Genomic DNA, 22431 nt, shown 5'->3' on the forward strand with positions numbered 1-22431 from the left:
AAATTTCAACATCAAAGTAAACAGCATTTATTGAAGCACACAACCTTATCATCATGTATAATTCATATCATAAAATTATCAGCACAGTATTTAAGTGAGTGATCCAAAGAATCAATAATGTTCGAAAATGAAATTCATGCATTCAGACAAATTAACATTCCTAATTCTCTTCTAATAAAATCAAATTATTCTTCACTTAAGGGCTTTATAAAAATATCGGCTAATTGATGTTTCGTATTAATAAACTCTAAGATTACATCATGATTATTAACATAATCTTGTATAAAGTGATGCCTAATATCAATATGTTTAGTTCTAGAGTGTGGAATTTGATTTTTTGTTAAACATATTGCACTTGTGTTATCACATTTTATGAGAATGTTTTTAAGATGAATCTTATAATCCTCTAAAGTGTTTTTCATCCACACAACTTGTGCACAACATACACTAGCTGCAATATACTTGGCTTCGGTTGTAGATAGTGCAACCGAATTTTGTTTCTTGGAAAACCAAGAAACAAGTGCGTGTCCTAAAAATTGACATGTTCCGGATGTGCTTTTTCTATCTAATCTACATCCAGCAAAATCTGCATCAGCATAAGTAATTAGCTCAAAGTTCTCGGATTTTGGATACCATAATCCTAAATTTGTGGTTCCTTTAAGATATCTAAGTATTCTCTTAACTGTTTTAAGATGAGATATCTTAGGATTAGATTGAAACCTAGCACAAAGTCCTACACTAAATATGATATCCGGTCTAGTTACAGTAAGGTATAGTAAACTTCCTATTATATCCTATAAGCTTTTTAATCAAAGCTTTCTCCACTTTCATCAATATCTAACTTAGTAGAGGTGCTCATAGGAGTATTAATAGCCTTTGAGCTATCCATATTAAACATTTTTAGTAAATCTAAAGCATATTTTGTTTGACTAAGAAAAATATCATTGCTACGTTGTTTAATTTGTAAGCCTAAAAAGAAGGTTAGTTTTCCCATTGGGCTCATTTCAAACTCTAGACTCATACTTTTGGCAAATGACTTGCATAAAGATTCATTAATGGAACCGAAAATAATATCATCAACATAAATTTGAATAATAAAAAAATTATTTTTAAAATTTTTGATAAACAATGTAGTAACGACCTTGCCTTTAGAGAAATTATTTTCGATAAGAAATAAGCTAAGTCTCTCGTACCAAGCCCTTGGGGCTTGTTTTAATCCATAGATAGCTTTAGTCAATTTAAACATATGATTAGGAAGATTATGATTCTCAAATCTAGAAGGTTATTCAACATAAACTTCTTCGAAAATAAAGTCATTAAGAAAGCACTTTTAGCATTCATTTGAAACAACTTAAAATTATTACTACTAGCATAGGCAAGGAGCATCCTTATGACTTCTAATCGTGCCACAGGAGTGAAGGTCTCTTCTTAATCGATCCCTTCTTTTTTGTTGAAACCTTTGGCCACTAATCTAGCCTTGTTTCTAACCACGATACCAAATTCATCTTGCTTGTTTCTAAAGACCCATTTAGTACCAATAATTAAATGATCATTTGGCCTAGGAACAAGCTTCCATACCTCATTTCTCTCAAATTGATTTAACTCATCTTGCATTGCAATGACCCATGAATCATCTTTCAAGGTCTCGTCAATGTATTTAGGTTCAATTTGGGAGAGAAAAGCGACGTTTGCACAAAAATTCTTAAGAGAGAAACGAATTTGAACCCCTTTAGATATGTCTTCTATGATTAGCTCCTTAGGATGAGTATCTACATACTTCCAATCCTTGGGTAAGGATGTTTCGAAAGTAAATGCATCCAAGTTGCTAGATGGAGAAAGGGTTTCATTTAAATTCAAAGCATCAAAATTAACATCATCATCAAAATTATTTTTCTTAACTTCAAAAACTTTATTAAAAGCAACATGAATAGATTCTTCTATAATCAAAGTTCTTTTATTAAAGATATGAAATATTTTAGAAATAGAAGAATAGTCAAGAAATTTTTTTTTATCGGATTTAGCATCAAATTTTCCTAAGGCATATTTTTCATTCAAAATAAAACACTTACACCCAAAAACTTTAAAATATGAAACATTGGGTTTTTTGTTGTTCCATAACTCATAAGGAGTTTTGATGAGTAAGGGTCTTACGAGAACTATATTCATGACATAGCATGTCGTGTTTACGGCTTCGGTCCAAAAATATTTGGGTAGGCTATGTTCATTCAACATGGTTCTTGCTATTTCTTGTAAGTTTATATTCTTTCTTTCTACTACTCCATTTTGTTGAGGATTTCTTGGAGTAGAGAAGTTATGGTTATATCCATTAGATTCACAAAATTCTTAGAAATCACGGTTTTGAAATTCACCACCGTGATCACTTCGAATTGACGAAATCATAAATCTCTTTTCATTTTAAACAAATTTATAAAACTTAAAGAAATACCTAAAGCATTTACTTTTGTGTGCCAAAAAATAAGTCCATGTGTATATACTATAATCATCCACGATGACAAATGCATATTTGCTACCTCCTAGGCTTGATGTAGCAATTAGTCCGAATAAGAACATATGGATCAATTGCAAAGGTCTAGAGGTGCTTATTTGGTTCTTAGATTTGAAACTACATTTTATTTGTTTTCCTAGTTGACATGCATCACACACATTATCTTTGACGAACTTGATATGAGGAATTCCTCTTACAAGTTCTTTGGATGAAATTTGAGTGATTAGTTTTATCCTAGCATGACCTAATCTCCTATGCCAAAGCCAAGCATCATCATTCAAAACCGAAAAACATATTTCATTGCAAAGATCATTAATGTCAATAATGTATAAGTTATTTTGTTTTAGTGCAATCATAGATGTGTTTTTGTGTGATTTTTCAATAATGCAAGCATTAGATTCAAATTTAATGATGTATCTTTTATAACACAATTGACTAATGCTCAAAAGGTTATGTTTTAAGGCATCAACTAACAACACATCTTCAATAGAAAAGGTGGATTTGTTACCTATGGTTCCTTTGCCAATGATTTTACCCTTGTTGTTGTCTCCGAAGGTGACATATCCTTCGTCTATGCTAGTGAGCTTAGAGAATTGAGATGGATCTCTAGTCATATGTCTTGAGCATCCACTATCAAGGTACCATTTCTTGCTGCTAGCTTGTGATAGTAAACGTTTCTACAAAAAAGGATGATTTTTAGGTACCCATTTGATCTTGGGTGCCTCAAAAATCGATCTACATAGCTTATCATGTTGCATCGAGTCATTTGAGGTTCTTTTATGAACCCAAATCAATTTGTGTGGACTATATTTCTTAAATGGACAATGATAAGCTACATGCCCAAATTTGCAACAAAAGTTACATTTTTTTTGGGATGAAACATGCAAAGTAGGGCCTTTAACAAAGGTGGTTGGATTTTGGTGAGAGCTACTCACAAATTTGATTCCACCTTTTCTATGAACGTGACCCTTGTTAGCAAAGATCATGTTCAAGGATTTGCTACCAACCTCAAACTTTTCTAAGGTTTTCTTAAGTAGCAAGTTTTCCTTTTGAAGTAATTCTAGTTCATCACATTTCGTACATGAAGTTAAACTATCATTGTGCTCAACTTTTAATCTATCATAATCACTAACAAGAGAATCATGCTCCTTTTTTAATAATTTATATTTTTTTACTAATTGACTTACATTCATCAAATAAATCATGAAAAGTATTTAAAAGTTCATCAAATGAAAAGTTTGCATCAAATGAACTTGTTACCTCATCTCCAATAGTCATTAGTGCATAGTGAGCAACTTGCTCGGTGTTGGTTGGCTCCTCTTCTTCGGAAGCACTTAAGTTGTCCCATGTAGCTTTGAGAGCCTTCTTCTTTGGTTACCTCCTCTTTACTTAGGGACATTCACTCTTGAAGTGTCCCGACTTCTTGCATTCATAACAAATCACTTGTTTTTTCTTATGTTCAAATTTATTTTTAGTATCATTTTTAAATTTATTCCTTTTAATGATTTTTTTTAATTTCCTTGTTAAGAATGCCAAGTCTTCATTAAGGTCCTCATCACTTAAGTTTTCTTTCAAGTAGTCTTCTTGTATTCTCAGTGTCATATCCTTCCTGTTCTTTGGAAGGGTGTCCTCAAGCTCTTCATGATCTTTACATATCATTTCATAGGTCATTAATGACCTAATTAGTTCTTCAAGAGGAAAATAATTTAGATCTTTGGCCTCTTGAATGGTCATTACTTTAGGGTCCCAACTTTTTTGAAGGGAACTTCAAATCTTATTAACAAGTTTAAAATTCGAAAAACTTTTACCAAGTCCTTTTAGACCATTGACAACATCCGTAAATCAGGTATACATGTCTCCAATGGTCTCACTCTGTTTCATTCGAAGCAACTTATAAGAATGCACTAAAAGATTAATTTTTGACTCCTTCACTCTACTAGTGCATTTATGAGTCACTTCGAGTGTGTGCCAAATGTCAAAAGTCGTTTCACAAATCGATTCTCGATTAAACTCGTTTTTATCTAATGCACAAAACAAGACATTCATAGCCTTTGCGTTTAAAGTGAAAGTCTTCTTCTCCAACTCATTCTAGTCGTTCATTAGAAGAGAAGACTTCTGAAAGTCATTATCTACAATATTCTATAATTCAAAATCTATTGAAATTAGAAAGATCCTCGTTCTAGTCTTCCAATATATGTAATCCGTCCTATTGAACATGGACGGACGTATAATTGAATGGATCTCTAGGTTACCAGCAAATGTTATCTCTCTTGAGTTTAAAACCAAATGAGAGTGAACCTTGCTCTAATACCAATTGTTATGATCAAGAGCGGCACTAAGAGGGGGGGTGAATTAGTGCAGCAGAAAACTTTCACGATTTCAGAAAAATATTTGTTTCGTTTAAAATCGATTCTGACAAAATAGTTTCGATTCAATCTGTTTGGAAGAGAAGTTGAACTTAAAAGATTTCGTAAAAGTGCAAGAGAAGATTAAGGAGGTTTGCAGTAAAGTAAATTGCGCAAATGAAAAGCAAACCGAAATTTAGAGTGGTTCGGTCAAGATGATCTACATCCACATTCGGATTCCTCCTCCGATGAGGTCACCGACATCCACTAAAGGCCTTCCTTCAATAGGTAAAGACCGAACACCTCTTTATAGTACTTTCTCCTTTTCTCGAGTTTAGGAGACAACCCTTTCAAGTCTCACTTCTCTTTCTTGGATGGTTACAAGGCTAAGAGATGAATGAGGATAACTCTAACTTTTACAACACTTTTATGACTCAAGACTTCAAGATTAAGCCAATAATTTCGTGCCCTTTCATGCAGAAAAGGATGGGGTTTTTATAGGCCCCAATGGCTTCAAAATTAGAGCCAAAAAGTGTCACATCCCTAGGAATTTGGGGTACTAGCAGTACCACCACTGTTACTGGGCGGTACCACCGTCGTTACTGGGCGGTACCACCGCTGAACAGGGGCGGTACCACCATTGGCAGAATTGCTGTTGGTAGTACCATCGCCTAGAAATCTAGGGGCACTACCTTCTAGGCGGTGCCACCGCCGACCATGTTTTCAGGGGCACTGCCTTCCAGGCGGTGCCATCGTCGGCCATGTTTTCAGGAGCTTCTTTGGCAAGCTCTTGGACTTCTCGATTTGTTCCGGTAGAGCTTCCGACGAACGTTCGGACTTCCGTCGAACTCTCGAACTCCCAATAAGATCTCGATCTTGACTCCGGCACAACACCTGCTTTATATCTTACTGCTATCGTAGTTAATCCTGTACACTTTTCTCAATATATAGATTAGATCAAACAAATTACAATTGACTTCATCATCAAAATCCAAGATTCAACATTCAGGAGTGGATGAAGGAGGTCAAGCGTCATCCTCTCTAGCGGTGATCCACATAGCAGGGTTGCAATGACGCTTCTCAAACCTCCAGGTCTGCTATATGAGGAGGAGAAGAGGAGAGGAGAATAAGAGGTGATAACTTAGAAGCCCTAGCCTATAGGCCTTTAGTTCCCTCATATTTATAAAGACTCATAGTTAACCCTAATGGATCCAGCCCTATTGGGTATTGATCTTCATCCAATTACCCAAGCCTCTTAGATTAGTAGGTCTCTACCTAATAATCTATTATTAGCTCATATTGGATATCATCCATGGGATCCAATAATTCAAGGGCTTATTGGATATCCAATAAGATAGGGGCACCAGCGGATATCTCATATTCGAACCTATACTCATCGCAATACCTACCATATATGTGTGACCCTCTAGGTCTAATATCGAGCTGATCGTAAGTCATACCTATCAGAACTCCTTCTGGTTTAGTGAATTATTATCACCATAATAATTCACTCGACTCATCGACTATGGGCGTACCATGACACTACACTGTAGTCCGCAAACGATACAAGAGAATCCAATCCTTTGGACCTATCTGTCCTTAGTTACCATGTATCTATAATCCCTCATCCATCTAATATTCTAAAGGATATATACCGGGTATGGTGCTGTTAGGCCCATGCGGTTTCTCCTCGAGTCTCGCTCTAATCGGATTCTCCCGAGAACTTTTTCTCTCTCAATCCGAACGACCTTGGCCAAGGATTTATTTAAGCAAGAACACACAGGATATTCCTCTTATGATACCGAGAGTGGATGATCCTCTATCAACACTCAATAGCCCTCGTAAGGTTGGTTGCCACTCCCAAGGACCGATTGCACTAGATCTGAAACTTCCAAACCTATAAGTCTGGTATCAAAGAGTAGAGTACTCATATAGGACATCCTTAGTGTCTCAAGTCTAAGGACCAGATACACTACCAGGACTATGAAATCGTTATCTAACAATAAGATATCGTCAACCAACCAGTATTCTGTGAGTGGATCAATTAGTGAACTCATTCTCTAATGAGCACATGCACTGTATTCTTAGTGTCCCCACACGAGCAGCTATGAGACCAGCTACCTCCATCATATGGATAGGTATACAATACACTAGTTTATCCGGCTATTTCAATCTCCTTCTTGAGTAACCTATGGCTAGGATTATTTAGGGTCTGTGTTTAAAAGTGAATCGGTCTCGTTATCATGATCTCATTATGATCTGATTCTTATTATATAGATCCATGGACATCACAATATATATGCATATATTGATAAAATATCAAATAATAATAAGCATAAAGAATATGTATCATGTTACATGTGTCATCACTTATAGGATTGGCTTATAGGGCACATGTGACTAGCAAAAGCATGATGTGCCGGGAGTTCGGATGAACCAATGACATATAAGATAATATAGAATTCTTGTCTTATAATTGTTTATATCTTAATTGTCGTAGTTTAAGTCTAATTGAGTTAGTTTTGAGTATAGCCATGCTAATTCAATTAAGGGGCCCATTGGGCCTGAATCGAGGTTGATTTGGGCCATTGGGAAGCCCAGTGACTCATAGTTGGGTCAAGCGGTGGCACCACCAGACCAAGTAGTGGAACCACCTATAAGTTGAAACGTATGAAGTGTATGATTTTTGAAAGACCGGTGGTGGCACTGCCAGTGTTAGGTAATGGTAAGGCCTAGACTGATGGTGGTATAACCCAAACTAGCGGTAGTATCGCTAGTACATGGTCTCCTATGTTATCAGGTGGTAGTACCACCTAAACTAGATGGTAGTACCACTAGTGGTTAATGCTATAGGTGGTGGTATCACCCAGCACTGGCGATAGTACCGCCAAGACCCCGGAAACTCGAGGATGAGACTTTTTGGCTCCATTGTTGAAGCCATTTAGGGCTTATAAATATCTCACTCATTCATACTTGAGTTAGTAAGAAAAGTGAACAAAAAGGCTTGTGATTCTAAGTTCAAATCTCTTGCAAAGTGTTGAGTGTTCTCCTCCTCCTCTTTAAAGATTAGAGCTCATTTTAAAAGAGGTGTACGACTTGTAAAGGTTCTCTCCTAAACCTATAAAAAGGGGAAAGAGTTGTAAAGAGAGTAATTGGTCTTTGTTTATTGAAAGAAGATCGTTATTAAACGCCGGTGGCCTCAACGGAAGAGGAATCGGGAGTGAACGTAGGTCGCGACGATCGAATTACTATAAATTCGATGTGCATTTCCTTTTTGCTCTTCATTGCTATTGCTTTCTGATTTAATTGCTTATTACACTTACTCTAAGTCAAGCATACTTTCAATATCAATTTTTATCGAATAAAAAATTTAAAATTATAATTTTATGAAAGTACTAATTTACCCCCATCTTTCTTAGTGTCATTACGATCCTAACAAATATTAGTTCATTGATCTTAAAAAATATTTTTTAACTCTAATAATCTCATTATAAGGAGGATCTTACTCCTGATGAATTATTTTTAATTATTGATGATATTGATAGACAAACATTAGGTGAGATATTAAGTGTTGATAAAATTCATTTGCCAAATAGCTTAAATTTTGAGACTCACAGTCTTGGATGACCCATTTTATTACATTGACGATGATGATAATAGTAATATCTTTGAAAATAAATTAGCTGAAGAAAGATTATAAGAATATGTTGATGATTACATAAACCCAAATATCTATGTTGCATTTAGATATAATTGGTCAATGAATTATTTTAAGTGAAGATATGGATGATAATATTAAAAAAGTATTTACCGAATATGTTTATAGCCAAGATGATAGTATATTATTAAACACACTAGTTCTTTTCGTTGATGATGATGGTTGTTTATAGAATGATCTACATATGATATTTGAATGACATTAAAGTTATATTATTATATTTTTTAATATATAATTTTGTAACCTAAATAAGATCTTTGGACAAGTGTTTCTAGATAGGGCTGAATTTTTAAAATCCTTTAAAAACTATATTATTCAAAGAAATTTTAAAATTAAACATGTTGCAACTAGAAATTATAAGATAAAAACAAAATATAAAGTTTTCAATTGCTAATAAAGGATAGTAGCTCATGGTAGAACTGTTAGTTTCTGAATTATTAAATTTTATAAATAGAATAATTATAATTTATTGAGATTGAATAAGGATCATAAATAATATAGTAGATCTTGTTAAATCTCGGATTTTGATGATGAAACCAATTAATAATGTTATGATCTAATCTGTGTTTTGAATGATGTAGGACTAGCTTCGATCAGGAGAGGCAAATTGATTAAGTAGGAAGAATAAGAAGTTGGGCATGAATTGAACATGTCAGAAGATTGGACATCAGACTGAAGAAATGGTCGATATGTCGGCAGAAGGCTTCGTGTCGTGAGTTCGAGCATCGGGCCAAAGGATCGGATATTGCTCCAAGGAGATCAGAATTTGCGGGTATCAACATGCTAATTAGATAATACATCGAAGGAGAGGATGATACATCGAAGGATCAGACGAAGCGTCAGAAGCACCAATGACATGTCAAACAACAGATGATTCGTGCTTTGTAATAATTTGTTTAGATCGAGTTAGTTTAGGTCGTAATTGAGTTGTTTTTCAGTGTAACTATTTCAACTCAATTAGGGGCCTATTGGGATTGTTTTAGGCAAGTGGAAGGCTCATTCAGTCACCCATGAGCTGGAAAAGTCAAGAACACACTTTTCCATACTGTCAGACAATGGTATCGCCAGATTGGGCGGTGGTACCACCCAGTGTCAGTATGTCAAGCGGTGGTATCACCAGGCTAGGTGGTGGTACTGCCTAGTGTCAGATTGACAGGCAGTGGTACTGCCCAAGGTAGGCGGTGGTACAACCCATACCCTTAAAACTCAGGGATTTGAATTTTAGCTCCAAATTTTGAAGTCATCTGGGGTCTATAAATACCCCACAAATTTCTGCTTGGAAAACACATGAAAAGAGAGCAAAAACTCTGAGATTCCAATGTTGTAAAACTCTTTTAAGTATAGAGTCCCTCCTCCAAGAGCTTAGTGATAATCCTAAGGGAGGTGTGTGAGGGAACACTTGTAAAAGAGGGGTGTAAAGGTTCTCTCATGAGCTTGTGCAAAGGAGAAAGAGTTGTAAGGATAGTTGATTTTTGCCCGTTAGAAAAAAGATCGGTAGTGGAAGTTGGTGACCTCGAGTGAAGAGAAATCGGGAGTGAACGTAGGTCATGATGACCAAACCACTATAAATCTGGTTTGCATTTACTTTATACTTTTCATTCATATTACAAACTGACTTACTTATTCACTACACTTCCGAACGCTTTTAAGTTAAACTCATCTTTCTGATATAGGATTTATTGAACGAGATTTTTGAATCGATGTAATTTTTCTGAATGCACTAATTCACCCCCCCCCCCTCTTAGTATCGATTTTGGTCCTAACACCTTATCCTTCTCTAATTTCTCCTATGATTTTTTTCTTGACTTTTATCTTCAAAGTTTTTTTTTCATAGTAGCTCCTCTTCTCTTTGTTCCTCTGGTGTCTCATAGATTAGTCAAACTATGTTCTTGCACTAACAACACAAACCTCCTATGTTCTTCTCTTATATTAGAGGTTTGAGTTTCTTGATATAGAATGAAAAATAAATTTATTATCTAGTTATCTCAAAGAAAGCTATAATTGGTATGACTTATAAAAGAAATATACCTCAATAGTATATGATCGCTCAGTAGGTCTTATCTCCTCAACTATTGATACTTAATTGCAATATCTTAACATCTAATACCTTTGTATGTGGTGTCTCGTAAGAATATAACTATGCCTCACATGGTAAAGGATTTAACTCTTTAATGATAAATAAGTAATAAAACATAATTAAAAATAATAATAAATCTGAATTTAATTCTAAAACAAGGTACTTACTTTATCATATGATAATGCTAATATCATTCTATTAATTATTTTTCAATGCAATATGGAAATAGACTATTGAATCCTAGATTTTGATAATGAAATAAATTGATGACTTTATTGGACTAATATGCTTTTGAAATAAGTGATATAGGAAATACTTCGATTATGGACTTGGACCATTGAAGGGTTAATTATCGAGCAGGAGAGTCAGACATTGCATTAAGAAATTATCATATAAAATATTAGATGTTGAGCTGAATGATTAGTCGATATGTTAAAGATCAAACTTCGTGCTATAAGTTCGGGCATCATAACAAAAGGATTGGATATTGCATCAAAAGATTGGATGTCAAGAGAAAGTTAACATACTAGTGGAATATGTGATATACTAAAGGAAAAGACGATATGTTGAAGGTTCAGACAAAGTATCGAAAGATTAGACGACATAATGGAGGAGCGCACAATATGCCAAAAGCTTCATAAATATGTTGATAATAGTACTACCTATGGCAATAGTAGTACTGTCTATTGCAATAATAGTATTGCCTAGGGTAGTAGTAGTACTATATATAATTCAAATTTTATGGTAGTAATATCGCTAAAGTCTAAAATTATGACATTAAAAGTTACAATGATGGTACCACCTAGTGCTAGCAGTAGTACCACCTATATCCCAAAATTTTTGGGATTTAAATTTCTAGCTCTATTCTTTAAGTCATTTGAAGCATATAAATACCTTATTCAAGCTTGGTTGATGAGCATCGATTCTTAGGTTTATGAAATATTATAGTTTTTTCTTTGAGCATTATTTGAATCTTTTCCCCTCTCTTGAGTTTAGTTGTGATACTAAGCTGTAGAAAGCAAGAGATTTATTGTAAAAGAGTAAGTATGGAGGTTCTCTCCTAAGCTTGTAAAAATGAAGAAGGTTATAAAAAGGATAGTTAATCTTTGTCCATTAGAAAGAAGATCGATAGTGAAAATTGGTAGTCTCGAGAGAAGAGAAATCGGGAGTAGACATAAGTCGAAAAGACTAAACCATTATAAATCGGTCTACATTTCTTCTTCTGAACGTGACTTTTATTTATGATTGCTTACGTATTATTCACTTCACTCATAATCCTTACTCACACTTAATATTTGGTTAATCGTATTTCTGATACAAAATTTATGATTAAGCTTGAAAGTCAGTTAAAATTTGCTACAACACTAATTCATCTCTCCTCTTAGTACTATTAAGATCCTAACATAGACTATTTCTATAATCTTGGATATTCTACTTCATATGATAGCTTAAAGCATAGGATATGTTCACAAAACTAATTGGATCAAATTTCAAATACATGTTAGAATTAAATTATATTATACAAAAAAAATAGGGTATCATAATTTAAAAATTATAAACTCATACGTAAGCTGCCTACAATATAAGTAGACAACCTTTTAAATAACCAATAGTTGAAGCCTCATTTCTCTAGAATTCTTCGCATTCTTTCTTAAAGGATTCCAATTCTTGAAATTCTTGAAATCTATTCACTCTTAAACTCTTGAAATCCTTTCATAAATAAATTAATAAACTACTATTGGCCAATTATACTTATTTAAAATTTTCAAATCAACAATAGTTGATACTAAGGGCCATTGTAATATGTAATTGCTTTGACAAAATAATATACAATCAAAAATATATAATACATACATCCAACAATAGTCTATCACTAATTCCTCATCATCATTTGGATATAAATTTATCACCAACCTTTTTAAATCTTTATAGGTTGATCATTTAAAGAAAAAATACTTGTGTGTAAGATATTTCGCAGATCTAAATACCTTTAGATCAATAACTTTTTTAGTATTAGGTAGATTAAGCAGAAGAGATATATCAGACTAAAAAAAAATAGTTCCAGTCCATTTACTAAAAACTTATTATTCTGATACCATCTTTCTATAATTACTTATATTAAGTCATGAGATAAAGGAATATTAGGGATATATAGGAAATGACTTGGTACTATTTTTAATATATAAGTGACACTGTCTTGGTGATATTTGAACCAATTTTGCTTGACTATATTTAGTAGGTGTCATAAATGATGAAAATAATCCATAAAACTTCATCATAAACGACGAAAATGATCCATAAAATTTCACCTCAAAACAATCCAACAAGAATGGCTTTTTGACCCTACTTCATACTCGGAATGACATAATCCACAAATACCAACAAATAAAACTGCAAAGATGAAATTTAAAAATTATCAATAAAAATTAAACATAAATTAAATAAGAATTTATATAAACAAAAAATATATATGATTAAAACAATACTCTTGCAGTTGGCTTTGAACTTTGCATGTGTATAATAAACATTTGATTACATGATTATTTCATGTTTGAAGCCAAAAGAGATTAGAATTAATATTTCAATAAAAAATTACTTGAAGAAACAAGGAGAAAATAAAAAAAAAATGACACACGGTTCAAATGCTCAAGAATTCATAAAAATATTAAAAAAAACTCTAAAATAGAAAACTAGATACATGTCCGTAAGTGTCATATTTAAAGCTTGTCTAAAAAATTCAAATCATTTTGAATAGTGTATCTATGTGATATAGTACTTTTGATTTTCTCTTAAAAATAGTACATCACCTATTAAAAATTAAGATCAAATTTTCTAATATTGGCCTATTTAGAAGCTCAAATGTGAAAGTACATTATATAGATGCATTATAATTTGTTAGAAATAAAAAAACAAAGAGAAAATTAAAAATAACACATTGTTTAGATGATTAAAAATTCATAAAATTATCAAAAAATTCTCTAAAATGAAAAACCAATAATATATGTTCATAAGTTTCCTATTTAAGGCTTTTCTAAAAATTTGAGATCATTATGAACAGATATGTGATGCTCTGTTTTTTTTTTTTTTCCATAAAAATGGTGCCTCACCTATTAGAATTTTTTTCTAGATCAAATTTTCTACATATATTATTGACCTATTTAGAAGCTTAAATATAAAAAAATATTATATGGATGCATTATAATTTGTTAGAAATAAAAAAAGGAAAAAAATAAAAAATTATACATTGTTCATATGCTCAAAAATTCTTAAAAATATAAAAAAACTCTATAATAAAAAATCAGTAACATATGTCTATAAGTATCCTATTCAAAAATTTTTAAAAAATTTGAGATTATTTTAAAAAGTACATATATCGGCGCATTATTTTTTATTTTTCTTAAAAATAGTGCATCACATATTAGAAAAAAAATTTCAAAATAAAAAATTTTAATATATTGTTGACCTACTTCAAAACTCAAATGTGAAAAAACACTGCATGAATGCATTATAATTTGCTAGAAATAAAAAATAAATAGAAAATAAAAAAATGATACATTGTTCATATGCTCAAAAATTCATAAAAATATCAAAAAAACTCAAAATAGAAAACCAATGACGTGTGTTCATAAGCGTCTTATTTAAAGCTTTCCTAAAAATTTTAGATTATTTTAAATAGTGCATCTTTGCAATACACTATTTTTTATTTTTCCTCAAAAACAATGCATCAACTATTAGGATTTTTTTTTCCTCAAAAACAATGCATCAACTATTTTTTATTTTTCCTCAAAAACAATGCATCAACCAAAATTTGTACATATATTGTTGGCCCATTTAGAAGCTCAAATATAAAATAATATTAAATGAATACATTATAGTTTGTTAGAAATACAGAAAATAGGGAATAAAAAATAAAAATGGCACATTTTTCAAATGCTCAAAAATCCAAAAAACAAAAAAAATATCTAAATTAGAAAACCAATGACATATGTCCATAGGTGTACTTTTAAAAGCTTTTTAAAAAATTTGAGACCATCTTGAACAATGCATTTACGTGATGCATTATTTTTTGGATAAAAGAAATATTATTGAACTATTAGGAACATCTTTTTTAGAAATTTTTTTTTACATATATTATTGACCTAATTAGAAGCTCAAATGTGAAAAAACATTGCATGGATGCATTATAATTTAATAGAAATATAAAAAAAACAAAGATAAAAATAAAAAAAATGGCATACTATCCAAATGCTCAAAATTTCATAAAAATATCAAAAAAATAAAATGAAAAACTGATGCCATATGTCCATAAGCTTCTTATTCAAATCTTTTCTAAAAATTTAAAATCATTTTGAAGAGTACATCTATGCGGTGCATTATTTTTTATTTTTTCTCAAAAATAATGCATCACTTATTAGAAAAAAATTTTTAGCTGAGGAAATTTTCTATATATATTTTTTACCTATCTAAAAGCTCAAATGTGAAAAAATATTATATGCATGCATTATAATTTGTTTAAAATTTAAAAAATAATAAAAATAGAAAAATGATACGCTATTCAGATGCTCAAAAATTTATAATAGAAAACCAGTGATATATGTCTATAAGTGTCATGTTCAAAGTTTGCCTAAAAATTTAAGTTTATTTTGAACTGTGCATCTATGCAATGCATTATTTTGTATTTTTTCTTAAATAAATACTTCACCTATTAGAAATTTTTTTTCTAGACCAATTTTTTTACATATATTGTTGACTAGTTTAGAAGCTTAAGTGTGAAAAATATTTTGTTGATGTGTTCTAGTTTGTTAGAATAAAAAAATAACAAGTGATATACTGTTCAATTACTAAAAAATTCATAAAAATACTAACAAAATTCTCTAAAATAGAAAACTAGTAACTTTTGTCTATAAGTGTGGTATTCAAAGCTTGCCTAAAAATTTGAGATCATTTTGAACATTGCATCTATAAAAAATAATGCAATGAAAAAATGATAAACGGTTTAAGTGCTAAAAAATTATAAAAATATAGAAAAAAATCTCTAAAATAGAAAGCCAATAACATATGTCTATAAGTGTCCTATTAAAAGTTTGCCTAAAAAATTCATATCATTTTGAATAGTATATCGATATGATATAGAATTTTTTATTTTTCTTAAAATAGTGGATAATCTATTAGAAAATTTTCTTCTAGATCAAAATTTCTACATATATTATTGACCTATTTAGAAGCTAAAATGTAAAAAATCAACTACGTGGATGAAATTATAACTTATTAAAATTTTAAAAAAAGAAAATAATACATTATTCAGATGATTAAAAAAATTTAAAATAAAAAAAATCTCTGCAAAAGAAAACCAGTTATATATGTTCATACATGTCATATTCAAAGCTTTCCTAAAAAATTGAAATCATGATAAATAGTGCATCCATGTAATGCACTATTTTCTTTTTTTTTTCAAAAATAGTACATCACTTAAAAAAAAATTCTGAACCAAATTTTCTATATATATATATATATATATATATATATATATATATATATATATATATATATATATATATATATATATATATATATATATATATATATATATATATATATATATATTATTGATCTATTTAGAAGATTCAATGTCAAAAAATATTTCATGGATGCATTATAATTTGCTAGAAATAAAAAAAATGACTTAGTGTTCATATGGTCAAAATATAAAAATATCAAATAAATTGTCTAAAACAAAAAATCAGTAATATATGTTTTTAAGTGTTATATTTAAAGCTTTCCTAAAAATGAGAATATCTTGAATAGTGCATCTATGGATGCACTATTTTTATTTTTTTTCTCAAAAATAGTACATCACATATTAAGAAAATTTTCTTCCTAGACCAATTTTTTTACATATATTTTTGATGTATTTAAAAGCTAAAATATGAAAAAACATTATACATATGTATTATAATTTATTAAAAATAAAAATAAAAAAAATTAAAAAAAATTGACACATTGTTCAAATGTTCAAAAATTATAAAAATACAAAATAATTTAAAATAGAAAACTAGTGGCATATGCCCATAAGTGTCCTATTCAAGGTTTTTCTAAAAATTTTAGATAATTTTGAATAGTGTATCGATGCAATGCATTATTTTTTATTTTTTCTCAAAAAAATAATGTATCACCTATTAGGAATTTTATTTCTCGACCAAATTTTTTACATATATTGTTGACTCATTTAGAAGCTCAAATATGAAAAAATGTTATATAGATACATTATAATTTGTTAGAAATACAGAAAAAAAAAATAACAAAATGTTTTGATGCTTAAAAAATCAAAATATCTCTAAAATACAAAACCAGTGACATATATCCATAAGTGTCTTATTTAAAGGTTTCTTAAAAATTTAAGATCATTTTGAATAATATATTTACACAATGCATAGTTTTTTGATATTTTCCTCAAAAATAGTGCATCATCTATTAGGAAATTTTTTTTACTAGATTAAAATTTTTCATATATTGCTGGCCTATTTAGAAGCTCAAATATGAAAAAATATTACATAGGTATATTATAATTTATTAGAAATACAAAAATGAGAAGAAAATAAAAAATGACACACTATCTGGATGCTCACAATTCAATGAAAATATCCAAAAAAAAATTCTAAAATAAAAGACTAGCGACATATGTTCATAAGTGTCCTATTCAAAGTTTGTCTAAAAATTTAGATCATTTTGAACAATGCATCTTTGCAATGTATTATTTTTTATTTTACCAAAAAAATAGTGCATCACTTATTAGAATTTTTTTTCTAGACCAAATATTTTATATATATTGTTGACCTCTTTAGAAGCTCAAATATGATAAAATATTACATGGATGCATTATAATTTTTAGAAATAAAAAAGAAGCAGAAAATAGAAAAGTGACATATTGTTCAGATACCCAAAAATTTATAAAAATATGGAAAAATTCTCTAAAATAAAAGTCCAGTAGCATATGTTCATGAGTGTCCTATTTAAAGCTTTCTTAAAAATTTTAGATCTTTTTAAACAGTGCATCTTTGTGATGAATTATTTTTTATTTTTTCTCAATAACAATGCATGACCTATGAGGAAAATTTTTTCTGTACCAAATTTTCTACATATATTTTTGACCTATTTAGAAGCTTAAATATGAAAGAACATTGCATTTATGCCTTATAAGATTTTAGAATTAGACACAATAAGAAAAAATTAGAAAAATGACACGGATGCTAAAAAATCCATAAAATACCAAAATATTTTCTAAAATGGAAAGTGCACCTATTTGGTGCACTATTTTTGAATATTTTCTCAAAAGTAGTGCACACATTTTAGGAAAAATTTTCTCTAGACCAAATTTTCTTTATATATTGTATACCTCTTTATAAGCTCAAATGTGAAAAATATTACGTGGATGAATTATAATTTATTAGAAATAAAATAAATAAGGCAAAATAACATATTATTTTGGATAAAGATTTTATTTTTAAAAATACTCAAAATATTGGTAGTAAAATAATAAGTTTTCATAACATCGTTTAGAATAGCAAACATTTATGCAACCCTAAAATCCTAGCTATACAATAAATCAAAATTTTAAATTTTCTACTAAATATTTTTATGAAAATAGAGACATATTTTAAAGAAAACATTAAAGCTCTATCACAAATAATGTTAGTTGTCAGTGTAGTTTTGGAACTCTAGAAGCATAAAATGATCAAACCCTAAAACCCTTTTTTGACAATAACATAATAAAAACTCAAAGAACTTGGTGTCGTGGATGATCGCGGAACTCAACCCTAAACATAATAATAACGTAATACTTGGAGGTTATAGATTATATTGTAATAATATTAATGGAATAGGGTGTAGCTGTAGATGAAAGATTATGTTGCGTTGATTAGTAAATGTGAAACAAGAATATATGATTAAAAAATCGATTCAAATTAGACTAATTTTTTGTTTGACTTAATTGTATGTGAACCAAGCGATTTTTTAAGGTTAATATTATCGTTTCAAAAAATAAGGGTGTTGTTTGGATACTTTTTAAAATAAGGATGTTTTATGAGAAAAAAATTAAAATTAAAATTTTTTTATAGAATTCGTCCTTCAATTTATTATGTTAGTTTATGTTAAACTTAAAATATGAATCGGATCAAATTGAAGAAGACTAGTTCAATTTGATATTCTCTTGTTTTTTTTTTTCTTTCACCCTTCTCCACTCGTCCACGCTTATCCTTCCCAATTTTTTTATTTTTTTATTTTTCCTTACTTACTCTATTTTTGTTTCTTATAAAACAGAGAAAAAGATAAAGACATGTAAGGAGAAAAACAAAAAAGAGGAGGATAAAAGCCCAAGATTGACCTAAACGGATTCAATGATATGAACAGATTCAGAAAATTCTAAAAAAATATTGATTGGATCATATCATTCCCTTTTACAACATAGTAGGAGGGTGGCCATACTTAGACTTGCTGAATATAGCAAAAAAAGGTGGTAAAAAGTAATGCGGTTAAGAGGCAACATTCTATTCTTATAGTGGATAAATTCTCAATAGAGATGTCATCTGACAAATTATTAGAGATTTTTTCTGCTTTAGTTGCCCTTAATATCTTTTTGAACCAGTTGGAGTTTACACACCTTCAAATTAAAGGGCCTTTGTGAATTCAAACTAAGGCAAATGTACAAAGCAACAGAAGAAAACAGAAACAGTATGTGTAGAGGTGGATGAGATCAAACCTTAAGGACGGCTTTGCCCGCATGTCAAACTCCTGTCACCCAAAATAAAAAAGATCATTATCCCATCCATCATCACATGCAATTTAGCCTGTCATAAATTTCCTTCTCCAAGTGACAAAACCCCCTCACCAAACTCCATTCCAAGTTGATCTCTCTCTCTCTCTCTCTCTCTCTCTCTCTCTCTCTAGGTGTCAGTGGTTTCTTCCCAAACTCCCTCACTGCTTCCTTGTCATGCATTTCTTTTCTGAGCTTGTTTAGAGTAGTCACAGGAAGAAGACGATTATTCTCTTTTTTCATGGAGTTTCAACTCAGGAAATCTCCTCTTTGGGTTCTTCTTCTTCTTCTTCTTCCTGTAGTCGCGTTGAACGAGGAGGGCCTTGCACTTCTTTCTTTCAAGTCAGCCGTGCAAGAAGATCCTGATGGTTCCATGGCCAACTGGAACTCCTCCGGTGCCGACCCGTGCTCTTGGAATGGGATCACTTGTGAAGAAGGAAGGGTTGTCTCCATTAGCCTCCCAAAGAAGAGGCTTTTGGGTTCTCTTCCTTCCTCGCTTGGCTCCTTCTCTTCTCTTCGGCACATCAACCTCAGGAGCAACAGGCTTCACGGGAGCCTGCCTTCCGGACTCTTCGCCGCCGGCCGGCTCCAAAGCCTGGTTCTTTACGGGAACTCCTTCTCCGGTCCTGTTCCTCCTCAGCTCGGCAACCTCTCTCTCCTCCAAATCTTGGACCTTTCGCAGAACCTGCTCCATGGCGCAATACCTGCTTCTATCCTCCGTTGCAAGAGGTTGAAGGTCCTTGATTTCAGCCACAATAACTTGACGAGCTCCATCCCGGCAGGTTTCGGGACCAATCTTGCCGCCTTGGAAAAGCTCAGCCTTTCTTACAACAGGCTCAACGGTTCGATCCCTAGCGACTTCGGCAACCTGTCTAGCCTTGGTGGCACGGTCGACCTCTCACACAATCTCTTTTCCGGTGCCATTCCTGCAACTCTCGGAGACTTACCGGACAAAGTCTACATCGATCTTGCGTTCAACAACTTGACCGGCTCGATCCCACAGAATGGAGCTTTACTGAACAGAGGACCAACTGCATTTATTGGAAATCCTGGGCTTTGCGGTCCGCCACTGAAGAACCCCTGTTCTCTGTCGAGCAGAGCAGCCAGCAGCCCATGGCTATTGCCATCCTTGCCGAGTGACCATTCACCTCTAGCTTCTGAACCCAACAATAGCAAAAAAACCAGAAATGGTCTGAGCAAAAAGTTGGTGGTAGCCATAGTCGTAGCTGACGTTGCTGCAATTGCTCTCATGGCTATGCTCTTCTTCTATTGTTACAGGAGAGCAGTGTCTTCCAAGAACAAAGATGGGAAGAAGTGTTTATGCTGCGGGAAAGATGGAAGCGAGACTCCGGCAGAGGATGCTGAGCAATTTGATCTCATACCAGTAGATAAGCAGGTGCGGTTCGACTTGGAAGATCTGCTGAAGGGCTCTGCCTTCGTGCTGGGGAAGAGTGGGATTGGGATTGTGTACAAGGTGATCTTGGAGGACGGATTGACACTGGCGGTAAGAAGATTAGGCGAAGGTGGGTCGCAGAGGTTCAAAGATTTCCGAGCAGAGGTGGAAGCCATCGGAAAAGTGAGGCATCACAACATCGTTCTCCTAAGAGCTTTCTACTGGTCTGCCGACGAGAAACTTCTTATATACGACTACATTCCCAATGGCAACCTCTCCAATGCAATCCATGGTAAGTGTCGAAGAACTCCTTGCTAGATTACAGTGCATCTGCTGATGGCCATTTCTGTCGTGCATAGGAAACATGAGCTTGTCGCCGCTGTCATGGGATGTGAGGCTTAAGATCATGAAGGGGGTCGCAAAGGGTTTGGCCTTCTTGCATGATTTCAGCCCCAAGAAGTACGTCCATGGAGATCTCAAGCCAAGCAACATACTCCTCGGAGTAGACATGGAGCCATACATATCGGACTTCGGACTTGGGCACCTCACCACCAACATGGAAACAGGAACACCATCGATCAGTCCTGTTTGGAGCAATGCATTGTTCTATCAAGCTCCAGAGGCAATCAAATCTCTCAGACCATCACAGAAATGGGATGTGTATTCCTATGGAGTCATCCTACTGGAACTGATCTGTGGAAGATCTCCGGTTGTTCTGATGGAGACTTCGGACATGGACTTAGTTCGATGGGTTCAGATCTCTATCGAAGAGAGGAAGACACTGTTGGATGTGGTAGACCCTAATTTGACCCGGGAAACAGAGAGAGAAGATGAGATTACCACTGCACTCAAGATAGCATTAGGCTGTGTCCAGTTAAACCCCGAAAGCAGACCATCGATGAGGCACGTCGTTGACTTATTGCAGAGATTAACAAGCTAGAAAATGTTGGAAAATTGACCAGCAAAAAAGCTCAGTTTCTTCTACCTCAAGCAGTAACTGTGGTTGCTCAAACATTACCAGGTTTTATCAGACAAGCAAATCTATATATGCAGCAGGTAAGAACAGTGCACTGTCCGTCTGAGTTAGATCGAGATGTTCTTTTACCTGCATGCTGTTAAATGTACCATGTCCTAGTCTCCTTTTTAATGGATTAAACTATGATTTGAAGTATTAATACTTGAAGTCAACCCATAAACAATCAACACAAGTTCTTTTTTATAGCATAACTAGTTTGTGCAACAGCTAACGCCTACCATTTGCACTAATGGGTTAGCCAACCATGATAAGCAAAAAGTGTCTTCATCGGTAAACACTTTGATCATGTGAATGGAGGAGAAAAGAGGTTGAAGAAAGTGAACCCATTGGCATTGATCTTAGGACAGAAAGACTTCATCTGTAGCATTTACGAATCATGTCCTCCCCCTATTTTACCAGCCTTCATTTACTGTGTCAGTCAAAATTTTGATCCAACCACAGCTTTGAGAAAGCTGCCAGTATGTCAACAGAGATGACGTCTACTTGGAGCCCAAATATTATCTAATGTATACTTAATATAAGCTTATTCCGACCTAATTTGAAACTA

The 22431-nt window shown here is 32.4% G+C and overlaps 1 protein-coding gene across 1 annotated transcript; it reads left to right on the top strand.

Moving 5' to 3' along the window:
* The first annotated feature begins 19560 nt into the window (after positions 1–19560).
* On the top strand, positions 19561–21963 carry LOC135645161 (receptor protein kinase-like protein ZAR1). The gene is made up of 2 exons (XM_065163275.1): positions 19561–21140; positions 21208–21963. Exons 1-2 carry the CDS (start codon positions 19697–19699, stop codon positions 21786–21788), a joined length of 2025 nt encoding a protein of 674 aa, XP_065019347.1. The 5' UTR covers positions 19561–19696; the 3' UTR covers positions 21789–21963.
* Positions 21964–22431: the final 468 nt, after the last annotated feature.

Source organism: Musa acuminata, chromosome BXJ3-8 (assembly GCF_036884655.1).
Source record: "Musa acuminata AAA Group cultivar baxijiao chromosome BXJ3-8, Cavendish_Baxijiao_AAA, whole genome shotgun sequence".
Lineage (NCBI taxonomy): Eukaryota > Viridiplantae > Streptophyta > Magnoliopsida > Zingiberales > Musaceae > Musa > Musa acuminata.

What these genes read in the sequence shown, in the direction of transcription:
- LOC135645161 (XM_065163275.1), top strand. Translation starts at nt 19,697, where the DNA reads ATGGAGTTTCAACTCAGGAAATCTCCTCTTTGGGTTCTTCTTCTTCTT. An exon ending in CCTCTCCAATGCAATCCATG is followed by an intron (nt 21,141 to 21,207) that starts GTAAGTGTCGAA and finishes TGTCGTGCATAG; the next exon opens with GAAACATGAGCTTGTCGCCG.